A 19,686-nucleotide genomic window follows, 5' to 3' on the forward strand; every position below is an offset into this window, starting at 1 on the left:
CTACTTAATTTACTTCAGGGTCTGTGAATGACTTAAGCAGAAAAGGGAGGGAGCCACAAACAGCTGGACTGTTTAGACAAGAGAACAAAATTCTTACCAGCCCTTTGGACGGTGGGCCCCAGAGCTGTCCAGGGAGAAGCCATTTCCCTGAGCGCCAGCCTGCAGGACGCTCTTTGCACTGTTGGTTTCATTTCCCTACTTGTTTATTATTCCCAACGTCAAAACACTGGAACACATCTATGCTTTTCCCTTCTGTTCCTTTCTGTCTACCTTCCATCTCATTTTCAGTTCTCCACATTTGTTTTCTTTATTTCTTTTTCTTTCTCTCTCAAATTATTAATACTTTTGGGAGTTTTCCTATCATTTCTTTCCTTCTCTACTCTCCTTTTTTTTTACTGAGTGTATACCTTATTTTTCCTATCTCCTCTCCTTGTAGACTCATCTTTCTTTTCATTTTTTAAATATCTTTGATTAGAGTGACCTTCCTGATTTGCCCAGGACTGAGGGCCTGAGGGGTTTCTCAGGATGTGGGACTTTTAGTGCTAACTGGGGTGGTTGGTCACCCTATCTTCTGACTATTTTCCCTGGCTTTCCATCCTTCCCTCCCTCCCTCCCCCACCCCTCTGCCCTGCATTTATTATCTTGGTGTTTCATCCATTCGTGTTTGCTTCATAATAGAAAAGGGGGAAAGTAAAGAAAAGGAGTAATTAGACAGAGATACATTATGCTTACATTATGGAAGAAACTGTACCAGAAAGCTTCGGAACTTTCTCTAGTCCCTTCCGCGGTTGTTAAAACTCTGCCAAGTGCGTGAATTCAAAAAGGTATGGATGCTTGGTTCTTTCACTTTCTCTGAAACCCTACTTGCCAAGTGACCCAAACCATGGACGGAACAGGATAACCTCTGAAACATGATTGATGTTCCATTGAATTTGTTTCCTATAGTTTTGCTTTGGCTTTTGTTGGATTATGTTTGTGTGCTACTCACTTCAGAGTCATGGAGCTATCCTAACTTTTGGAAGGCAAGACTCTTTCTTGCTGATTATGAATCACGATCTTACATTTTGATTATTTGTGAAGTTTTTTTTTAGAGTTATTTCAGGACTTTTGCCCTTGTGGTTTGGCAAGAGGAATAACAGTAACACAGGATTTGGCATTTTCAAACTATTGGAGCTAGTTCCCTAAATGGAATCCTGTACCGTCCTGATCATGAAAGTAGGCTGAGGAAATGAAGTTTTAGCTGTTGCATTTTACCTCTTTCTTTCTGCTTGTGTTAAAATGGATGAAAGAACTGTTTGTTCTATCTTAGCCCAACCTCTGCTGTGATTTATTGTCATTCAGTTAACAGAGGTAAACATTAATCTTTTTTGAGTTACTTGTGACAACTGACAGCCTATCAGTTTCTGTGTAAAAGTTGTCTAAAAATCTTTATTTTCTCAAATGTACACAAATAAGACTATATAGATATATAAGGCAATATATCTTAGGCTTGCCTGTATTAATATATAAACAATCCATAGCTAGACTGTTTATATAGCTAGGTAAAAATGATAATAATATATAACTAAATAAAAAGTTTAGCATTATTGGTACAACTTTATCAACTTTAGAATTGGAAATAGAACCTGAAATATGTGTTCTATTAGAAACTTATCCCTGTTGTCATATCCAGGTAAGCATGTGCTGGGGTTAATACCTAGGAAACAAATAAATAAAGATCCATTAAGAAAAGATATGATAATCCTGTGATGACTTTGCTTAATTATGCATTAGTAATTACCTTGAAGAAGTACATATGCATCACAGCCAACCTGGTGCTACTGGCCAAGAAATGGCATGTCTCTTAATACTCAAGAAAGTTCTATATCTTTTTTATGATGTTTTAAATGTATAGAGGGAACTTAAATCTTTTTATTAAATTTGGCAGGTTTGCGTTATTAGTAGAATAATGATGTATTGAGCCAAAATCCAGCGAGAGTTCTGTGTATTCACAGTAGCTATTCAATAACTCTTCATTGACTTATGAGTGGGAGAAAAGTTAGTGTGTCTACGGTGAGAAAAGAACAAAATGACCCATTGAGCAAGAGAATGGGATTCAAGAAATTTTTCTTCAAGTCCCTAAATGAAAGCAACTGTGAGCCCTTCAAATATGTGTGAAATGAAATAACACACACACACACACACACACACACACACACACACACACACACACACACACACTTTTTATGTTTTTATTTGGAAATGCCATGAACTTTGAGTATAACTCTGGATTCAGACCGTTGGAATTATTTTGATCCCTTTACGAAAATAATACCTGCCCTGTCCCCAGAGTTGAGTGGTTTTTTTTGTTGTTGTTGTTGATTTGTTTTTAAAGCCACTGAAGCATGATAAATCAAACATAAGTTAAATGGTAATGTATAAATAGCAGTGTTTTAACCTTCGTTAAGTCATTATGGCATGGTTGTTTACTGTATTCACTGTATGAGTATTCTTAAGCCTAATTTATAAAACCTGGGAAATATTTGTATTGTCTTTAAGTATTGTTGCATTTTATCACTCTCTCCCTTCCAATAGCCCATTAATCATTTCTTGAATAGTTATAGTGGTCATTTGATCATTGCTCCTCTTGCCCCAACAATATAGAAATCCTAAATTTCTTTTTTTTTTAATAAATTTATTTTATTTATTTTATTTTTGGCTGCGTTGGGTCTTTGTTGCTGAGCGCGGGCTTTTCTCTAGTTGCGGCAGGAAGGGGCTACTCTTGTTGCAGTGCAGGGGCTTCTCATTGCAGTGGCTTCTCTTGTTGCAGAGCATGGGCTCTAGGCACGTGGGCTTCAGTAGTTGTGGCGCACGGGCTCAGTAGTTGTGGCTCACGGGCTCTAGAGCTCAGGCTCAGTAGTTGTGGCACATGGGCTTAGTTGCTCCGCGGCTTGTGGGATCTTCCCGGACCAGGGCTCAAACCCGTGTCCCCTGCATTGGCAGGCAGATTCTTAACCACTGCACCACCAGGGAAGCCCTCTTTTTTTTAAAGTGTGGAGACTATTTGGCATCTAGAGATCCTGTCGTTAAAACAAATCTTATCTCAGAACTATTACATGAAGTTTATATTAAAATTTTTGCATATTAGATCACCATATAAAACATTTGTTGACATACCAGTAAATGTTTATTAAAAAGTGAACCTGGGGCTGCCGAGGAGGAAGCTGGTGTCCTTGGCAGTGGCTGCACTGACCAGGGAACATGGTTTACGGAGCATGGGGTCTGGAGCCTCCCGAACTTGGATTAAAATCCTAGCTCTGTAAGGAAAATGTGGTGTATGCATACAATGGAATATTGCGGAGCCTTAAGAAGAAAGGAAATTCTGACTCATGCTACAACATGGATGGATCTTGAGGACATTATGCTAAGTGAAACTAGCCAGTCACAGAAAGAAAAATACTAGTGTGGGTTCAAGCATTCTCGATGCTTCCTTCTGTCATCTTCATAAAGTCCTGGGTCACAGAGAGCCGCCAGCTGTTATTACAGCAAGATACCTGCAAAGGGTGGACCCCTTCTGACTCTTGCAGTTAAAATCCCGGTGCCTGGAGTTTCCAGATATTCCATGGCTTGTCCCCGCCTTGAGTGACAGCATGGTGGAGGGTATGGAGCAAGGGGCCTTGGCATCAAGGCTGCAGTGAGAATGGAATAACGCAATGGAAACGTGCAGGTGATAACGGGGATTGGCTGGAATCAGGAGGAGAGGGAAGACGATCGTTTCTGCAAGTAACTGTGAAGCCAGGTTATAGGAATTTGTTCTCCACAGTGAAAGCTTCACTTATTAAGAAGCTCTTCACAAAACCTGTGGAAAACGCACAAGCAACGGTCGGCAGTGGCTGTCGCCAGGGGGAATCATGTAGCTGAGGGAGAAGAGTCACCCTACACCCTTCCAGACCATATTCACATATTTCCTCCCCCAGAAAGCAAATACAGAGTTTAAAACGACCTATTCTTCTTTTCTGGAATATGATTTTTTTTTTCTTTTTCTGAAATTGAAGTGTAGTTGATTTACAGTGTTGTGTTAGTTTCAGGTGCACTGAAAAGTGATTCAGTTATACGTATAAAAACAGTCTATTTTTGGGGGGGGGATTTTTTAGAAAATAAAAAGAAATGGAGGTATTTGTAATGAGGTGGATGGAGTTAGAGTCTGTCATACAGAGTGAAGTAAGTCAGAAGGAGAAAAACAAATACAGTATGCTAACACATGTATATGGAATCTAAGGAAAAAAAAAAAAGTGAACCTGTTATTCTTTGATGATGGGTTATTTATGGAATTGATTTTTACTTTATTTTTCACTTCATTTTTGTTTTGTAAATGATATTTTCTTTAAATTAAAAAAAATTCTCTAAATTGATTTATAGCATGACTGATCTATACTATTTGAACATTGACCTTTAAGTTTTATCAGTATAAATGGTGATTGTGTTGGTTGCATAAATAATCATGATCTTTAATAATTACAGATCTTCCTTGGCTGTTCAGCTTTAATGTGAAGTTTTATCCTCCTGATCCTTCTCAGTTGACTGAAGATATCACCAGGTACTTTACATTTATACTAAAAATGATTCTTTACTTACAGCTCTCATTTATTTCAGTGCCCTGGGGGGGAATGGTGGTAATTTTAGGATTAAAACCAAAACACTTTTTCTTAAGCTGAGTTTTAGAAGTTTCCTTGGAAGTGGATATTCCAAAATAGTTTGAAATGTTTCTAGTTTCAGAAATTTTATTCACTTTTCTTTAACTTCCCATTTATATTCGAGTAATGGAATATTTTTTTAAAATTGCAGCAACTTTGTTTCCTATGTTATACTTTCAAAAAATCACTGGTATTTAATATTTCAGATTTTAATACTAAGATAGTTTTTATTGTGTAACCCACGTGTGCCTGTGTACTAATCTCAGCTTACAAACGTTATATAAAGGTAGAAAAATGAAAAACTTTTTAAAAGTTAATTTTTGGAAGTGTCTTGAACTGTAATTTTTATACACACACACACCTGCTCCCCAGGATAAAAAACTAACAAGGTAGGCTTTCTTATGTAAGAATCAGTAGCTATTTCATTTCCATCTCCTCTGAGATTATCTGGACAATACAGACACATGCTTAAATTGCAAATAAAGTTTCAGTTTAGGAGCAAGAGTGCTTTACTGATTTTGAGAGTGACTAAGTATTTGAATGGGAACAAGGAACATTTAGAGTCCACGAGTACCTTGATATCTTAGCCCTGTTAAGCTGGGTATCAGCGATTGGAATTCTTAACTTTGGTAAGAGTAGGTCTATAGAGTGATTTGTATATATTTTTAAAAGATTATTTACCTGGCCAAGGAAAACTGCATTCTGTATATATACTTTTGGAAAATTAGAGGGTGTTAGCTAAAGACTGTTTTTGATTCCGGCGGTTCCTGTGTCCTTGACGTTTTCTGATAGGCCAGTTTTGTCGTCAGATGTGAAGTTGGGCAGATATTTAAGCAAGTGCATGATATCCATGTGAACTAGGAATAATGGAGATTTTTTTCCAAGATTGGATAAACGACAAGGCCTTTTTTCCCCCCCTTTACTAGTTATTGCTGAATAAGGATTTACTGATACTAATTAAGTTTTGATTGAATTAGCTTCAGCTAGTAAATAATAAATAGCAGCTTTTGTAAACTACACAGTGAGCTGCTTAGAGCATGAAACTTGACAGGTTGCCGTGCAGTAGGATACAGAGCCTCACTGCGGGAGGGCCTTTGAACAGTGCACACAACTGGGGCTTTGTGACCCAGCGCCCTCTTTGTACATACATTCCTCCTTGCAGTGATTCATTTGGGGATGATAATCCTTTGGTGATTGCAACTTTGTAGCATCGGTAAAGTGCTTTAGTTTTCCTTTTAGAGGGACCTTGAACAGTCTCCCTGCGTGTTTGGGGGAGAATGAAATAGTAGTCTAGTGAGCTAACTAAAAGCCTGAGACCAGCCTGTAGCTTTGCAGCCTAAATATTACGATTGAAATCTTCACTATGACTTGAGTGAACATCTAGAAGGTGGGATAGGCTTTTGAGGAGGGCAAGAACACAGTTCAGAATTATGTCTGAAGAATGATCTGTCCTGCCATATGAAGGAGATGGACTTGGGAAACTCAGGGGGTCGTTGCGGCTTTTGTTTGAAGTTTTTGGGCCTTAGCCGTAGGCTTTAAAGACAGAAGAAAGGATCAATGTGAAAAGTAGATATACTAATATAAGGAGGAGCAACAAGATTTTAGTAATAGATGGAATCTTTGTGTTTAGGTCTTAACAGTGCTGTAAAATGTGGAGAACCAGTGATATTCTTGATTAGAACTAGAGAATTTGAGGATAACGTGGAATCGTAGTTTAAAATTTAATTTGCTAAAATAAAGCGGTGATGCTCATGGTGTTCTAGGGGTCAAGGAAACACATAATTCTCCTCGGAGAGAGAGCTACTGCAGTGCTTAAAATTACTCAGACTGTAGTGATAGTGAGATGAGTTTCATTCTTAGAAAATTATGGAGCACTTGTCATGTGGCAAGTACTTTGCTAATAAGTGTGGGCTTATGATGATGATAAACAGAATCCCTGCCCTGCCTGACAGGAGATTTGGGCGGTAGGTAATACAGGTGTAACTGGGGGATGGCTGATGCCATGTTCTGGGACATGCTCTCTGACCCAACAGCAAGAGCCCTGGACCACAGGCAGCGTGCCCCTTTGAACATGGGGGGTAGAGGCAAAAGGAGGGCGGAGCCATGACACCCCCGCCAGGCAAAAGCATCCACAGGAAGAAGCCACCAGCCAATAGGAATGGCAGTCTCTTCAAGGATGAGGGAGGGCGCTACCATTTTCTTGGGAGGAGTCAGTGGTAACCTTAGCAAGTGGTTCAATTCAATTCAAGAGTAGAAATGAGGTTTTCAAATGTTAACAAAAGGAGTTGATGGGGGATCCCCCCCAACCCTCATAAAATATAAGTAACGCGTTTCTGCATGTTATTTAGTAAAAGCCAGAATCTTTTATAACTGTAATAATCCACTTGGAACACTGAATGATGGTTATTATAACTAATAATAATATTATTATGATTATGGCTACTAGTTATCGATTGCCAGGTACCATGCAATGTCTTTTATTTATATTATCTAATTTTTTACCCTCATCTTTAAAGGGAAATAGAGTTCTTCCCATTTTACAGGTGGAAAGTTAGACTTAGGCGAGTAAATTAGCTTGCTCAAGGTCACATGGGCAGCTCTGCCAGGCTCTGAAGCCCATGATTTTTCTACTGTAAACTGAATTAGCTGCCTCTTTAGATGGGGTAAGTGGGCAAGTACGGACTTCCAAGTAGAGACTGACTTATGATTGTTGTTAAAGGGTCTCAGGAAAAGAAATTAGTATGAAAAACATGGAGAGGATAAAGGGTGGGTGACCTTAGCTTCTCATGTAAATCCTGAAGAACTGTAGCTATTTCTTAAATTTTATTAGTCTTTATAGCTTTTGAAGAGCATGCTAATTTTGATTACAGTTTTAAATCCAAGGAGACTAAGTGATTAGAGTTTCACCTGCAGTCACAAAACTCTTTTTTTGTAACAGTAAAAATTAAAAATACACTGTTGCCTGAATAGCAATTCAGAATTTCCACTCTATTACTTTGCCCTCTAGATGCATTTTCTATAAATAAGTCACAAGTTTAGGAGTCCATGGAGGAAGGTGGGCTTCTTATTACAAAACACTTTTTTTGTTCTGCATTTGAAGAGTGCCTGTATTATATATTTGTTTCAGAGGAATATCAGAATCATATTTATGAGCGCTACAATCTTAACTAACCGTTCTCCCACCCTTTTGTCCCCTGTTCCCTCACAGATACTTCTTGTGCCTTCAGCTGCGGGAAGACATTGCCTCAGGCCGCCTGCCCTGCTCTTTTGTGACGCACGCCCTCCTGGGGTCGTACACTCTGCAGGCTGAACTTGGGGACTGTGACCCAGAAGAGCATGGCAGTCATGACCTCAGCGACTTCCAGTTTGCCCCTACACAGACGAAGGAACTGGAGGAGAAGGTGGCAGAGTTGCATAAGACCCACAGGTCTGTAGACTTGCTTGCTGGAGAGAGTGACCGTGGTGGGTCTAAATGGCTTCCCTTATAGCATTTGCTGGACATTTGAGCATAGTTGATGGGATTATTCAGTTTGCCCTTGTGGAGCTTCACCTAGTGCTAGTCAAGATAACTTGGAGTCATTGAGACAGGCTTCCATTGTCTTTATGCCTGTAATACGAGGAACTGTGCTCATGAGAGTAAATGTTTTCATTTATTAAAAAAATGTACTTTTCCCTATGTTATCTCCTGTGCCTTCCTCCCAGTCCTCTCCCTTCACACACACATGTGCACACACATACACACACCTGAGACAAATATACCCAGTACTTGTTTGGCATTGATTATACATTTCTTCTGCCTTTTAATTATTTTTATTACCATATTTGATAAGAAAGCCAGGGAGATAATGAGGCATCAGGATTTGAGTCAGAAATGTAAGTGGTAATGGGCGTAAGGGTAGTAAAATCTACAGGTGGTTTCTCTATCCACAGAAGATGACTTTTGGTTTAGCTGAGGGTTATTAATTACTTAAATACCATGTTACACTTTGAGAACTTTTATATCTGTGAAAACAAATGGTTCTCTTAAGCATGAGCTTTTAAAAACTCCCAGCTACGAAATTCTAACTTGTCCCATATGGCAAAATTGAAGTTTTCAAAAATTTTGACTGGAATGATTTGAAAGGAACTTTCAGAGATGAGAGGTTTTTAAACAGACTACCTTCACTGACTTTTCTTTAAAAAAAACATGCAGTATTTGACTTTAAATATTTTCTTATTAACTTCATTCCAAGTCTGTTCAGTAGACATGTATTATATAATTTGAAATTGAAATATCAGGTGCTGAAATGCCATGGGGAATATGAAAATGAATGGGACCCTGCTTTCTAGGAGCTTAAGATTTGTTTAGTTGGGACCTGTCAGGTGTAAAATCAAGCACAAGTACTTCTGATCTTTAGTATCGTCAGTCGTAGTGAAATAAAATTAAGGAGAGAATTTGTCTATTTCAGAAAGATGAGATGACTTTCTATTTTTTTATTCTTTTGTTTTTAAAGTTAATTTATGTTGCACCCACTATTGCTGGGGCTTTTTCCCTAGTGGAAAAAAACGAAAGCAACTTTCTAAGATAAAAAGAGTAAGTAAAGGTGGAGGGGACACCTCCTTGCAATGAGTAGGTTCATATTGGAGGATCTTAAGAGAAAAATGCTGGACGTTGAGAGTTGATCCTTCTTCCCTGATTCCTCCTTGTCTGCACATTTAGCTGGGCTACCCCCTCCACCCCAAGCTCTCCAAGCTCATGCACCCCTTTCTCTATTTTGGTTACATTTGCTTTGCATCCACCAGTAAGGTAATATTGTTTCTTTTGATTCTTAGGGGATTATCTCCAGCACAAGCTGATTCTCAGTTCTTAGAAAATGCCAAGAGGCTTTCCATGTATGGAGTAGACCTGCATCATGCCAAGGTACTGTGAGTGTAACGGAGAAGTGGCCTCTTTCCGGTCTGTTGACTAAAGTTTTGAGAGGGCTCCAGTTGTAGACTAGCCTAGTTCACTTTCAGAAAAGGCTCTTCACCCTCACCCAAGGGACTCTCTTTCTTTGGGGTTTCTAATGGTGGGGTTTATGGCTGTGGGGAGGGATCATTGATTCTCCCTCTTATTCTTTCTTCTTTTCCCAGTCTTTTTAAGTTGATACCCTTTCATATATACTTACGGGAAGACTCACCTTATCAGCCTTCTTTACCCTGCGTCCTACCTTTATTCTGTCCCAGCTTTTGCTCTTGCAAGTGCTGCCTCTGTCCCAGCCCCGTCTCCCACCTGTGTCCTGGGAGAGGAGAGCAGCTCGTAGCCACCATGACAGGGCAAGGCAGCATGGATGTGACCGCTTTCCGAAAAACTGCCGGAGGAAGGAGCCCTAGGGTTGGGCTTTTCCCTACAGGTCTGTTGTACTTCTTGTAAGATAAACTGTGCTGGCTCAGGCTTCAGGCAGTTAGACCTTCTGTCCCATGTGAGCAGTGGGGAAAGAATGGAATCATGGAGGTAGCTGAGAGGAGAGGCAGGGTTTGGTGAGGAAGATGCCAGTAACAAGCGTCACCTACTTCATGATCCTAGTTTGGACGATCAGGTAGTAGGGAGAGTCGGGGCGGGAGCAGTAGGTGGAGAGTACAAGAGGCAAGATGAAAGATGCATTTGGTTTTGAAAAATACGTCCAGAGTCGGCTCAACATGCAGAGGGAACCTATTGTTGCCTGCTTTTAAAGGACCCGTCAGTCCCTTGGTGAAGTTTAGGAAGCCCAGGTTATATGATTTGAGAAATCCCTAGGAAAGCCTATCACCCAAAGGTATCTTCCTTCCCTTGGCCTCAGATGACTAATTCTTGCTTTTGTGTTAATAGTACTTCATATTTGCAAAGCACTCCTTTTTCCTCTGTGCCTTCCTTTATTCTTTAAATATTTTTTCTTATTACAAAAGTAATACATCTTCATCCTAGAAGATAGAGGTGAACAGAAAAATATAAAAAGACTGAAATGTCTTTATGCAGAAACAAGCACTGTTAGTATTTTGGTATTTTCTTGTTTTATTTTAAAAAAAAATCTCTGAGCAGTTGAAGTCACATTTTAAAAATGGGATTATACCATGAGTATTATTTCATAAATTTTTTTTTTTTTAACTTGCTCATATAAACACTTCTCCATGTTAGTAAATAGTCTTTGGCAGCAACATTTTTAACTACTAGGTGCTGTATACCCTTAATTTTTAAAAGTGCTTTCACTTACACTATCTCATTTAAGGGTTGGATGTTTTTGTTTTTACAAAAACTACATAAAACAGAATGCATATGGCTTGTTACACTATCTGGTTTGTTGCCTCAAGCCACATAGTGTAAAGTGGTCCCATCTGTGTGATGTCTGCTGATAAATCCTACTAGGAGGTAACACAGATCTCCTCCACACTTGAGTGTCTTGTGGCTCATTTCTCTGTATGATGGGGACAGGCAGGCTGGGTTAGCAGGCAAACAGAAATAAGGGAGGGAGGACAGAGCAGATCTGGTATCAGAAGGACTCCCAGAGCCCATCTCTCCTCTAAACCCTGTTATTCTTGCCACACGTGAATCTTACATCTGCTGCTTTTGTTGATCATTAGTGAGAAAGCAGTCCTTAGATGACAGTCCTGGAAGGTTTCGGGATTCTTGTTTTTGAAGTTGTATGTTAGAAAAGTAAAAAAGCTGCTGCTTTTGTTATAAGTGTAATTTCAGTTCTTGCGGTGTGGTTAGGAGTAGATCACTTAAAAAAAATCAGAATAACACGCATTCATTCAACTTATCGTCTGGTGGACTTAGATAATATCTGATGCGCAAGATATTTGTAGCCCATGGGAAAAAAATCTGTAGCAATGTAAGAGAACTTTTCATGTAGTTTAAAGTTTTGTACCTTTATACATTTTTCATCGCCTTGAGATCATATTTAAAAAATTTTTTTTAATTAATATTTTATCGTCAGAAGAGTCCTTAATGGCACACTTATGTTAGGACAAGGTGAGGGTGTTGAATAAAAGGGCTCTTGACAAAGATAGAAGGAAACCACAAGAGTAGATTGATGCCCATGAGCTGGTAACAGCAGCTCTCCTAACCCCTCTGGGTGTCGGGGGGAGGTGAGGCAAAGAGTAGTTACCAGAACCCAGGGGAGAGATCTGTGTGGAGAGGGCTGTCTTGAGAGGAGCCGCGATTGTCAAGGATATAGCCACCCTGATGAGACCACACAAGGAAGGAGTCTGGGTATTAAAAACCCTGACCTCCTTGCCCTCCTCCCTCTCTCTGATCTTCTTCAAGAACTTTCCATTGGCTGAAGTCAGTGGGAGTGGGATCCTGTTGATGTCCACATGGGGTAGCTTCCTGAGGCAGTGAGCAAGGTGGAGAAGATGCTCCTTTTTTATTAGTTTATTTTTCTGACTTTGTTGCTGAATGGCAGAAGTCAAATATGGAGAACTAAGGCATGCTTTTTTTCCCTTTAACTTCTTTCCCTTTATCTGTAATTTCTATTCACACAAATACTGATAATTCTAAAACAATATGTGGAACAATCGGACCTCAGCTGATTTACTTGGATCCAGATTGTGTTTATTTTTCAGTCAGATAAAATAGCTTCAATGTCCTGTTGAAAGATTGCCTCACACTAGAGATAGCTTTGTTTAATGTTTCAGATGAGGGTTGCCTCCTTATTTGTGCTGAGAACATGCTCTCTTGGGCAATCTTCTGGCCTGCTCCCTGTGTCCCTGGCCAGTGATATTTTGGGCAAGCACGTCATTTGTGTCTGGTGCCAAGTTGCTTAGGCACCTGTACCTGGTTCACTCTGGCTTTTTACTCTGTTCCTAGAGAGAACTGTGGCTGTCAGGATATGGGTGAATAAAGCACCTTTATAGGTGAGATTTTTAAACCTGTTCAGATGGTCTAATGTAATTTTATTCGTATATATGAGTTGTTCACATGTCACAGCAGTGAATGCCATTGGCATCAGTTACCTAGTACTGTATTTCTATTTTTTAAAAAACTGAAATTGCGTTAAATTGTTCTCAGTAACAAGGCAGTTGAAATGTTATAGTTTTATTGACTTGAACCTAGACTATGTGGGGTTTGTTTCAGCATATTTTGTGAGAATTTGTGCCGTGTTGTTAATGATTTCTGAAAATGTGAATATCTCTGAATAATAATCTTCAATTTTCCGTATCTTGAATGAGATCTAGTTCTTCTCTTAAAGATATTTGAATATTGTATATATTAGCTCTTCAACCACTACTTGAAATGTGAGGAGGCAGTTTTTTACTTTTGTCTGTAAATGTATTTGATTTTTAAAAAAATCTTTCAGGCTGGCGATTATTCTAGATTGTCATCTTTTCCAAATTAAAACGCTGAGGAAAGAAAACAGTAAGTTCAAGAATAGTCTGTAGTCCTTTGAAATATGCCAGCCAAAGGAATGTTGTAATGAGAACGGGATGTCAGCAGTTAGTGTTATTGAAAAACTGCTTGAAAGAATTGAAAGATTTCAACACCATCAGCCTAGAAGAGAAATGTTCTGTGAGGAGTTGGTGTTGTCCAGAATATAGGTGTTACTTAGCAGCTGTTAGCTAGCATAATCATCTGAGATAAATTTGCCTACAGTAAAATGGCTGACTGCACCTTAGGGTAAGCTGACAGACTGTCCCCAGGGGCTGGAATAGCCTCTAGGAAACACGTTTTATCTCCCGTATCTTCAGGATGTCTAAATTCAAGTCTATTTCCTTTCCTCCCTTTTAGCTCTTACAGCCGAGCTCGAGGGCATATGAGTTAGGCCTTTTGAAGAATGTTGTGTCCTGTCGTCATGTTGCCATATCTCACATCTGACCCCTCAAGAGGAATATCTAGGTTTAAGATGTGTTGTATGTCCTACTGTCTCTATTAACTTGTGTACTGTCACTGCAGTTGAAATACAGACCTGTTAAATTGGCATTCCTGATCATGGTTTGAGGGGGCTCATTGACTTCCCTACCTATATAACTTTCACAACCCTAACCATAGTCAAATGGCTTATGCTTGGCAGGACTCAGAAGGCGTGGACATCAAGCTGGGCGTGTGTGCTAATGGGCTTCTCATCTACAAAGACAGACTGAGAATCAATCGTTTTGCTTGGCCGAAAATCCTGAAAATCTCCTATAAGCGCAGTAACTTCTACATTAAAGTTAGGCCAGCAGAGGTAAGCAGAGTCATGTAGCCCTTGGCATATCTAATTGGGCTTTGTCAGTGTTCTCCTTTATGGCCACGAGCTACCAGAATTCTTTTCCATTGAATGTTAAGAAAATGAACTATTATTTATTCCTCCATGGTTAAAAAAAAAAAAAAAAAAAAAGAGGGTTTTTGATGATAAACTTGCATATATGTATTCCTGTTGATTAAAAAAAAACAAAAACAAGCAACAGCCACAATTTCACAGAAAAGGGAAAGTAGTCAGTGCCTGCCACATCCGGGGGGAGGGGCTCATTTTTCTTTTTTCTTTGCATCAGCTAAGTGGTCAAGATCGATAGGAAGGTGGTAAAATGAATTTTAGTGGATATTGAGGGATAGCTGATGTATGTCAGTAGTTGATATTTGCCCTTTTTCAAGAAGAACAATTACTTCTTAGTGAAATATCTGAATCCATGTTTTTCAGTAGCTTCTAATCAGCTCTTAAGAGATATGTTGATTTGTTTTGTGGATTTGTTCTAGCTGGAACAGTTTGAGAGCACCATTGGCTTTAAACTGCCAAACCATCGGGCAGCGAAAAGGTTATGGAAAGTGTGCGTGGAACATCATACTTTCTACAGGTAATTTTGAGAAAACAGCCTGGGATTCATGAAAACAGCTCTTGGTACCGTCTAGATCCTAGGAGGGGGCAATGGATAGCGTGGCAGACCCAGCCACAACTGCTTTATGGTTCTTTGCTCTCCCTCTTCGTGTATCTGTTTCTGTCACCATGCTGTGCTAGTCCTGGCTCAGAACTGCTCTGCCTCTGCAGTGGTCCCCCACTCCACTGCCCTTCCACCACCATACCCTCCCACCCCGGCTGCCGCTCTCTCACTGTCACTCACCTTAGGCTTCACTTAGTTGCTCTTATCAGCTCCCTCCTGTCTTACTTCTTTCCCAGCCAGACCAACCCTGAACCCTGTGCTCTGTCCCTTTGCTACTTTGTCAGGAGTGTTCTCCCCACTAAGTCCCTGTCCCTTTTTGCACATCAGCCTCCAGTCTCCTGGTCCTGGATGAGTCCTGTGTCCCGACCTCACCATTTCTATACCTGTGCTACCACGTGTTGCTTTCAGTAGCATAACTATCCAGATAGACAGTGCTTTGGGTTGGTGCAGTTGCAGAGAGATCCTTTCCCACATCAGCTGGATCCTAGTGCCACCATCACAAATATTCCTGGTCTTCTTGAGCTCCAGGGCACCCTGGCCCCTCTGCTCAGATGCCCTTCATTGGAGGGTATGCTGATAGTAGATACTGTGGGTCATGAACATTCTTGGTTTCATGCATCTTTTCTTTTTCTCTTTTTGTCTATAATTAAGCATCATTTCCCTCTCCCTTCATTCATTCTTTTCTTCCTCTCCTGTCTCAAGAAAGAGCATGTATAGAACTTTTATTCCTCTACCTTGATCCCTTGTTTCATGCCTCACGTAGGATTGCGCTTTGTAAATCATGTGCCCCCAGTGGGTGGCTTCGATGAGTTCTTTGGCCAATAAACATGTCCATGTCTTGCTCCCTGAAAAACCAAAAAAACCCAGAAGATCTCCTTAGACCTTTTAGCCTCCTATAGCTTTTGTCCTGTCTCCGTTCATACTTTTATTCAGGGGCATACTTTTTAACATTGCTTTTCTTAGCAAAGTGTGGTTTGCTGATCTTCCTTTTCTCTGTTTCCTCAGTTTCCTATTACTGCAGTCTAGATAGCTGTGATATCTAGACCCTTCATCTTTAAAGTTTTTGCTTTGCACTCTTAAGGTCTAATGCTGCCCCTCCACATACTAGGTGTGTGATTGTAGGTAAGTTACTCAGCCTTTGTGAGTCTCTCCCTTTCATCATTTGTGTGATGGTGGTAGTGATGATAGTGCCTATATTATAGGGTTGTTTTGAAAACTAAATGATATAGCTCACGTGAAACAAACTTAGAACCATTTCTGGTATGAAATAATGTTTATCATTATCATCATTATTCTTAGTCTGGTAGCATAGTGTGCTATTTATTTTCAAAACTGCTCTGATATACTCATTTCAGAGGAGTCATGTTACCGTTGACTTAAATCACCAAAAAGATTCTTTTAGAGAAAGCTCATAAATGTTTGTGGTCAAGACTTTTTTGTTTCGGTACTAGTTTCTGTTTAATTGTAGCTTAATTGCTTAAGGATTTCTTTGTGATCAGAAAATTAATCTGTAAGCTAATACTTTGTGTATGTGGTCACCAGTGCCAGTTGGGCAAGAAAGCACTTTATCTCAGTTTGACATAAACAGAATAAAAATCCTCTAGTTAATGATTTTCCCTCTTTTGCATTATGACTTATATCTGCCTTTAAAATATTTTCCTTGTATTTCTTGGATTTATGTTTTTTGTAAACTAGAAGTAAGAGAAAATCCTCATATGGAGCTGCTCATTCTGGGAAGACGTGGCCTTTGGTTGAGATATAGTCAACTGAAGTGAACCTGCAGAAGGGTACCAGATAACCCAGTCTTACTCTCCTGTTTGCCTCTAGTCTTTTTTTTTTTTCTTTTTAAATAATTTTATTTTATTGTGGCAAGATCACTTAACAAATTTTAAATGTATAATATATTATTATTGACTGTAGGTACAGTGTTGTATAGCAGCTTTCTAGAGCTTATTTGTCTTACTTAATTGAAATTTTTTTGCCTGGTGATTAACAACTCCCCATCGTACCCTCCCTCTAGCCCCTGGTAACCACCATTCCAGTCTTTGATTCTGTGAATTTTGACTATTTTGGATACATCATATAGGTAGAATTATGTAGTACTTGGCTTTCTGTGTCTGGCTTGTTTCACTTAGCGTAATCTTCTCAAGGTCCCTCCTTGAGATGGGCCATTCCGTCTCAAGGATGTTACATTCCAGAGTGTAACAGGTCCATTCTGTTACATATTGCAGAATTTCCTTCTTTTTTAAAGGCTGAATAGTATTCCATTGTATGTATATCCTGTGTTTCCTTTATCCGTTCATTCGTAGATGGATGGTGAGGTTGTTTCCATATCTTAGTTATTGTGACGTGGTATAATGGACATGGGAATGCTAATATCTCTTTGAGATCCTGATTTCAGATCTTTTGGAAAAATACCCAGATGTGGGACTGATGGCTCATGTGGTGGTTCTATTTTTAATTTTTTGAGGCGCCTCCTTACTGTCTCACGTAGCTTCTGTACCATTTAGTATTCCCACCAGTAGTATGCAGGGGTCTCAGTTTCTCCACATTCTCGCCAGCACTTGTTGTCTTTTGTTTAGTTTTTAAAATTTTGTGGTGGAGAGGGTATTTCCTTTTGGGTCATGATGCATGTTTCTCCTTTGAGATATTTTTTAGAAATGTCTCTTTTTGTCCACTTGTTGATCTCCCAGTACCTACAGAGCATGCTTCATGAATGGATGATAAAATAAATGCGATTTAGCCAACTTGTTTTTCAAGGAGAATGAGCATTTCTTAATTACTGCACTGATGAGCTTGCCAATGACCCTTTTTTCTGTACATCACTGCTTTCTTACACAGCATTCTTAGACCATAGCTAGCTGGATTACAAGGTAGGGAAACCCACCATATTCAGCCCATCAGGAGACAGTGCATGGTAAACGACCACATTTCTCACCCTGCCCCCTGGTACTCATCATCAGGGTGCCGAGACATTTAATCTTTCAGTGCCTCAGTTTCCTTCACTGTTAGAGAAAGAGATTACAGAGCACAGATAAGAGTTAATTTCTGGTCTCAATGCCTAGTATTCCGGCTTTCTAATTTCAGAATATGGAGCTTTTTCCAAAGTACAGTTTGAGGCACTGACGTCTTCAGATCGTGCTTTCTCAGCAGCATCATCTCTGTCTCCTTGGAAAATCTGTTGGCAGAAAAGTGTTTCAAGGAACACTTCTGCTACCCTCTATGACAAGACTAAAGCCAAGAGTGTATTAGTTCTTTTTTCATCAGTCTCATTCTAACACGTTGTTTTCCTGGGTTAATATGATTGAGAATCCTGAATTGATGGGGGAGCACCTCTTGTATTACTACATGTAGCTTTACCTTGACTTGACTCTCTTTTCATTGCTTGTTAAGCAGAAGATTTCTAAAAGTTGAGCAGAAATGCTAGTAATACTCGGAACGGTAAAGAACTCTCTAAGAAACCACTCTTCTTTGGATAATGATAGGAAAAATTTTGGTGGAGTTCTCCATATTCTGGAATTGTCAACTGCAGTCTTCTTATTTAATACATTCTCAAAGAGCTCTGGAATTATCTTTTTTGTTAAGATGTTTTGCCAGCTCTCCATCAGGCAGTGAAGGCAAGATAATTTCAGTCGTATACCAGACAAGTTTGGCTCATTTACTAAAACCGTGCTTTCACATAAGTCTGGAAGTACTTGCCATCAGGAGTTGTACTTCATTCATTACGGACCTGGGGTTTAAGGAGTAGAATTGTGTTGGCAAGAAAGGGTGTTAGTCATCCCTACAGATCCACTGTGTGCTGTGTTCTTCATGGGACAGCATCACTTGATGGGACACATTCCTGAGTTAGATGTTCTTTCCCAGAGAAATAGACATAAATATTAAGAATTACTAATGGTAATGGATTGCTGCTTGGCACTTCTGGCTTGGAGCAAGAATTCAGACATATGTGTTTATATAAATGATTTAAGTTAATACAAATAAATAACCTTTGATATACACTGAAAACAGCTGCGTTTTTGCTCCGGTTGAGGAAAACATTATTCATGAACATGTGAATGAGGATTTATTCATCTTATCATTATCATAAAGCTCTGTATATAGGAGGGTTTATAAATAGTGTTGATTTTTATTAGAAAGTTTAGGCAGCACTTTTTGGACCAAATAATCATACTTAATGAAACGAGATATTAAAATATATAGTTTTAAAGTTAAAAAAAAATCCGTGAAGTCTAATTTTGTTCCCTTTTTTCCCCACAGGCTTGTGTCTCCAGAGCAGCCACCAAAGGCCAAGTTCCTGACCTTGGGGTCCAAATTCCGCTATAGCGGCCGTACCCAAGCGCAGACCCGCCAGGCCAGCACCCTCATTGACAGGCCGGCACCGCACTTTGAACGCACTTCTAGTAAGCGGGTCTCCAGGAGTCTAGATGGAGGTAAACACGTTTATTAGGATTCTGGATTCCATTAATCTTTCTCTAATCCAGTGGGATCAGAAAATGTTGACCGACTTATTAATAAGATCCCCAGAAATACCCTAGAGGGAGAGCCTTTTTTTTTTTTCTGAGTAAATAAAATACTATTACTTACACTCATAAGAAAATAATTTTATAGTGTTTTGAAGTTGTCATTCTGAACCTAAATTTTCTTGGCACTGTAAATACACACAAATATTAGTTGAGTTCTTGTTGATGAGATGTTGGACAAATGTTTTTACTGACCTGACTTAATTGTGATATATGTCATGTGACTTAATTTCTTGAACTTGTTAATTAATGGCAAACATGTAATTCCAAGGGTTTTTGGTGTGATAGCATATATAGAACTTTTATTCAAAGGAACATAAAACATTCATTGCATCATCACATTTTTGAGTTTAAAAACCCTTACTAAAGCTTAACAGACATTCTAGCATACGGGAAACCATTCACAGCTTCAAAGGATTAGTTTAAATAGTGTTTAACAAAAAGGAAATATAGTGTGTTCATCTGTTCTTACACCCAAGGGGAGACATGTATAAATTTGTATAAATTTTTTCTATTGGAATTCTCATTAGCTACATATATGTAGTTTTTTAATAAATTACACATGGAAATAAATTGATGTTGCTTCCCTTCATTTTATATATATATCTTATTACCTGTTTAATTTTGGGTTAATAGCAGGT

General features: G+C 39.2%; 1 protein-coding gene across 23 annotated transcripts in view; it reads left to right on the forward strand.

The window, feature by feature from the left end:
* The window catches only part of EPB41L2 (erythrocyte membrane protein band 4.1 like 2), a 214,412-nt gene that overhangs the window by 145,717 nt on the left and 49,009 nt on the right, over positions 1-19,686 (forward strand). For all 23 annotated transcript variants that reach the window (XR_005022103.1, XM_036870885.1, XM_036870867.1 and 20 more), the window contains 6 exons: positions 4,501-4,576; positions 7,882-8,100; positions 9,486-9,573; positions 13,679-13,831; positions 14,341-14,438; positions 18,783-18,955. Coding sequence is in view for 22 of the 23 variants with exons in the window: in XM_036870885.1 (XP_036726780.1) it covers positions 4,501-4,576; positions 7,882-8,100; positions 9,486-9,573; positions 13,679-13,831; positions 14,341-14,438; positions 18,783-18,955 (807 nt within the window). In the remaining variant the exon portion in view is untranslated. The remainder of the gene's footprint in view (positions 1-4,500; positions 4,577-7,881; positions 8,101-9,485; positions 9,574-13,678; positions 13,832-14,340; positions 14,439-18,782; positions 18,956-19,686) is intronic.

This window comes from Balaenoptera musculus, chromosome 12, assembly GCF_009873245.2.
Source record: "Balaenoptera musculus isolate JJ_BM4_2016_0621 chromosome 12, mBalMus1.pri.v3, whole genome shotgun sequence".
NCBI classification, from domain to species: Eukaryota; Metazoa; Chordata; class Mammalia; order Artiodactyla; family Balaenopteridae; genus Balaenoptera; species Balaenoptera musculus.